General features: G+C 34.7%; 1 protein-coding gene across 23 annotated transcripts in view; it reads left to right on the top strand.

Moving 5' to 3' along the window:
- LOC122630620 (forkhead box protein P1-like) overlaps window positions 1-5,156 on the top strand; it is a 319,327-nt gene that overhangs the window by 301,525 nt on the left and 12,646 nt on the right. For 19 of the 23 annotated variants that reach the window (XR_006327530.1, XM_043815317.1, XM_043815315.1 and 16 more), the window contains 4 exons: window positions 562-748; window positions 2,089-2,395; window positions 2,937-3,005; window positions 4,827-4,903. Coding sequence is in view for 22 of the 23 variants with exons in the window: in XM_043815317.1 (XP_043671252.1) it covers window positions 562-748; window positions 2,089-2,395; window positions 2,937-3,005; window positions 4,827-4,903 (640 nt within the window). In the remaining variant the exon portion in view is untranslated. Of the gene's footprint in view, window positions 1-561; window positions 749-2,088; window positions 2,396-2,936; window positions 3,006-3,803; window positions 3,849-4,826; window positions 4,904-5,156 lie in introns of all 23 variants that reach the window. The other 4 variants (XM_043815305.1, XM_043815304.1, XM_043815309.1 and 1 more) reach the window with 2 other exon arrangements.

Here is a 5,156-nt window from a genome sequence, read left to right as displayed (position 1 = left end):
CTCTCTCTCTCTCTCTCTCTCTCTCTCTCTTTGTCTGTCTCTTTACAATTTTTATCGTCGAGAAATTCGCTCCGAAAAGAAGAAAAACGTGGACCGTGATTTTTGTCGATCGTCTTCACTTTGATGTCGTCTCTTTAAAGTTTACTCGGTTATTCTATTCGAGTGATTTTTAAACGGGGCGCATTGCGCGTAGGATATTGTCAGTGTTTAAATCTTATTAATTTTCTCGGAGAGTACTTTCACGAAAAAAAAAAAAAAGAAAAAAGAAAAAATGAAAATCAACGGCGTTTTTATTTGTCATCGTTGTCCGCGGAAATATTGCCGCGAAGCGTAAATACAAAGTATTTTATTAAATATTTTTAACGTCGATTTGAAAGTCAATAAATTTGTAAAATAAATATCACTTTTGTTTTATTAAAATGAAACATCACGTTAAGAAAGCTAAAAGTAAATATTGTTTTATTAAACGTGTGCGTAAGTTGCAACGTTCAAGAATTACTTAACGTGAAAGTTAAAGTAAACCGATCCAAGTTTGTTAAGGATGATACACCATAATCACAGGCACTTAAACACGGAGCACACGTTGGACGATAGATCGACGGCACAAGCGAGGGTACAGATGCAAGTGGTCTCGCAATTGGAGATTCAGTTGCAGAAGGAACGGGATCGTCTCAATGCCATGATGCATCATTTGCATATGGCGAAACAAATGGCTTCCCCCGAACCACCAAAATCTTCCGAGTCTTCGGTAAGCTCATCGCATATATTTGCATATAATTCACATATAATTTTGTATATCAACAAATAGATAATATATTTGCTTACATATAGATATCCACATATTTAATTACGTACAAATGAAAAATATCGATATCGATATCGATGTTACGACAACGATCGGCTTTTACGATTTGTTTCTTCTTCTTTTTGAATTATTTCTTTTAAATTATCATAATTCTTTTGTGGCGAACAAAAAAAAAATAAAATTAAATAGTTTGTGCACTTAAATAAAAACAAAGAGAAAACAAAGAGAAAACAAAATAAAGGTAAAGATAAAAAGAAAAATATTAATAAATAATATCGATATGCTAATGACGAGGACTGAATATAAGAATATTTTGAAAAGGAATGGTGCGATAGTAACGAGGGGTCTCGTTATCGCGTAAACTCTTCTCGCGGGACGAATACGAGACGTGGCTCGTAAAGTCGGATATTCACGACGGTTTCGGCGTCGTTTGTGAATTTTACGAGCACTCCTTCTTCAACGAAGGCCACCGCAATGGCGTGCTTACAACAACGCGAATTTCGAGCGATCGTTCGCGGTCGGCCACCTTGGTTTGTGCCTTGGCCTGCACGCTAATTTATACATAAAGTCTGTATTAATTATTCAACGGGGACGCGTCGATTTTCTAACGTCTTAATTAAAATCTCTAACAAGTACGCGGTAACTGTAGAATGTCGATGTCGCATTAGCTCGTCGCGATAACTCCCTCAAATCAAATGGTTAGTAGAGAAAGAGCCGAGGGGATGGGTCTTAATCAATTTAACGATAAAATTTCCAGCTCTTCGTTGATTATCAAAGTCACGTCAGCTATCGGAAAGATAGTCAAGATGATCAAAGGATTATAAAATATTACATACATAATTATATTCATCATTACAATTTATTCGCGTCTTTAATAAATGCAATGAAAAAAAAAAAAAAAAGAAAGAAAATTCGCATATTCGAGTACGACAATGAGAGTGTGTCTGAGATAAAAAAAAAAAAAAGAAGGAAAGGAGGAAATATCTGTGCAAGAGTTTAATAAGAAAAAAAAAAGAAGGAAAGAAAGAAAAAAGAGAAACAGAGAGATAGACAAAAATTGGAGAATTGTAAATTGAAAGAGAGGAAGTTAGGAATTTTGAAGAAGTAGGTATATTCATAATTACGACTTGTCCATGTCAAATGTAATATTTAATAATAATGAAAAGAGAGGGAGAGAAAAAAGGAGATAGAAAAAGAGATAATTGAAAGAAGTAAAAGGAAAATAGAAAAATGGAAAGAAATATAGGAAAAGGTTGAACAAGGAATTCGACGATTGCTTTCAGACGGGCTCGAGTTTACCAAAGTTGAATCTGTCGACGGCCCTGATGAGCCAGCCACCACCAAACTTTGGCGTGTCCCAGGTTTCGCCGGTTTCAATGTCGGCTCTAGTCTCGGCAGTGAGATCGCCAGCGGGTGGACAACTGCCACCATCCGCTGGTGGTACGGCGATGCCACCGATACCGAACATGTCAAACATGTCGGGGATGCCACCGTTACCGAACATGCCCGGAACTCCTGGAAGCATGCCGAGTATGGCTGGACCGATACGACGACGAATCAGTGACAAGTCGACCTTATCCTTAGCTGGAGGTAATATCTATTCCTTTTCTCTTTATATATATCATTATATATATATATATATATATATATATATATGTTTATTAATCCATTTTTATAGATATATTAACATATATATATATATGTTACATTTTTATATATATAAAATATATTATGTATATATATATATATATAAAATTTGATATCATTCTAATCTTTATAATTTTATATCGTTCGATAATTTATTTTTCTACGACGAAATAATATACGTACTTATCGACCAATGTAAGTCTTTCATGTCGAAAGGAGAAACTTCCGTTTTACCTGCTCTAAGGTACGATACATACACATATATATTCATCGTTACCTGTTATGGTAAAAATCTACCTTTAACTATCATATTTGTATTTATATAAATAGAAAGAGAGAGAAAGAGAAAGTGACAGAAGGGGGGAGAAAGGGAGAGAAATAGAGAAAGAAAAAAAAATTAATTTTTTGTTGTTCTATTTTTTCGTCACGAGAAAGGTAAAACGAAAGATGTATAAAAATTCAGAGATTTAAATACTATCCGTAGGGCTATATGAGGAGGGCACTGTAAGGCGCAGAGTAACCATCGATAGATCTGGAATAGATATTAACGAAGGTAATAATGATTAAGGGAATTCAACTCTCGGGATGATTTTACGAACGGTGAGATGCTCGATGATTTTCAAGATATATATATATATATATGTGTGTGTGTGTGTATCAATATCGATATATCAAATTTTTCGACAAGTTCATATGTCTAGAATCAATCAATTGAAGCGATTCATGGAGATAAAAAAATCATTGTAAAAATCACGGCATGTCACGGTTCGTTGAAAATTGCGCGTTCACCCCGAGAGAGAGAGAAAGAGAGAGAGAGAGAGAGAGAGAGAGAAAGAGAGAGAGAGAGAGAGAGAAGGAGAGAAAAAAATAGTGGCATATCCCGCAGCAGATGTTCTTTACGATCCTCTCTTGGTCTCGTGCCTCCTCCTATTGTGAACTCTATCACACGCACAAACTTTCTTTGATCGTAGCAATAATATTCACAGCGTTATATAATATACATTTCTATATCTATCTATCTATCTATTTATTTATCTGTCTATATATATATATATATATATACGCATACATATATATATACGAAACCTTGTTGGCGATATAGGGCAAGTGTATAGGTATAAGGGAGGCTAAAGAGAAAAAAAAAGAAAGAAAAAAAATAGAGGGAAAAGAAAAAAGAAGATCAGTAATTCGACAAAACAATTGATTAATAATTTATCATTACATTTGTTCTTGTTCTTGTTATTCCATTTCCCAATACGAGCTACTGATATTCGATAACCAGTTTTTTCTTATCGATACATTTTATTCTTTCCTTTTACTTTTTGTGCTGCCTGCCCTCCCCACCGTGTAGGGCTGCCCTACATGCTGGAGCGTGCTGGCCTTGACGTCCAACAAGGTACTGTCAACCTTCTCTCCATGCTCCCACGATGGCTTTTTTTTTTTTTTTAAAGAAAAAAAAAACAAAAACAAAAATGGAAAAGGATCTCTTTTCTCATTGAACGAACTACGCTTCATCTTGCATGCCTTTCATAAATGAAGTTCTTTGTGTCGGACATCGAACGTATTTATAAAACTAATTGAAAGTATATTATTACACATTATATTTTAACGGGAGAAAAATTCGTAGACCTTGAATGTAACCAGAACGTTCTTCGTATTCCAATTCAGAGAACATTGATATAATAAAATGAAAAAGAAATTATATCGATTCGTGTCGTATGCTCGACACAAAGAACTCAGCATATCGTATTTTGTGTTCCACTTTTCTGTTCGCATAAAATCCGCGTCTACTTTTCGCTATGCTACTTTTCGAAAAAATTAAATAAACGAAAGAAAGAAAGAAAGAAAGAAAGAAAGGAAAAAAAGAAAGTAAAAGAAAAAAGAAAACGAATAGCTACATATTTGTAAAGTTACTTAACGCGATATTCTCTACTTGGTTTATTGGTTTGCTGCAATGTGGTATACGCCTGCTTTTTTCGCTTTATCCGCAATTAAGTTGAGAAAATAAATATAACTTTTATTAATAACTCGGAACGTAATTATATTATACATACATATTGACTTTCAACATGAGAAAATTTTATTTCGGCATGATATAAACGATAACTGCGCTTCATTCCGTTTTACGTTGTTCGTTAGATTAATTCGAATAATTAACGAGCTATCGATTCGATCCGACGATATTCGTAAGTGGAACAATAACCCCTTAGAGATTAAAATCTTGATTTAAATTCGTAGTATCTTAGATCCATTAGTCTCTTGCACACATTAAACACGTTTGCTCTTCTACGTGACACACGGCAAAAATTTTCTTCCCGTTCATATAATCGGTCGATCGAATTACCGTTGGATTAAATCTTGATTCTGCTTTCAGAAATTCAACGAAATAGGGAATTCTACAAAAATGCCGACGTCAGACCACCGTTCACGTACGCATCCCTAATTCGACAGGTGAGTTATCGCGATCAATAATGTACACAGAATTATTTCTTCATTGATCTTTATATACCCCGCCCCCTTTCTATCGTGAATTTTTATTCCCGTTAAATCGCATTAAACTCGTCACGATCTTACGTGTACTAGCAATTTTACTGTAAGATATGTCAGAATGATTAACGAGTGTCATTTCCGAGCACAAATTTCTATCGGGACGGTGTCGCCCGTTTAATGACGATTTAAAAACCTTATTTCTAACGCTGAGAAT

Source organism: Vespula pensylvanica, chromosome 7, assembly GCF_014466175.1.
Source record: "Vespula pensylvanica isolate Volc-1 chromosome 7, ASM1446617v1, whole genome shotgun sequence".
NCBI lineage: Eukaryota > Metazoa > Arthropoda > Insecta > Hymenoptera > Vespidae > Vespula > Vespula pensylvanica.
Note: the sequence above shows the minus strand (reverse complement) of the source record. Positions and strands in the feature narration are given on the sequence as shown.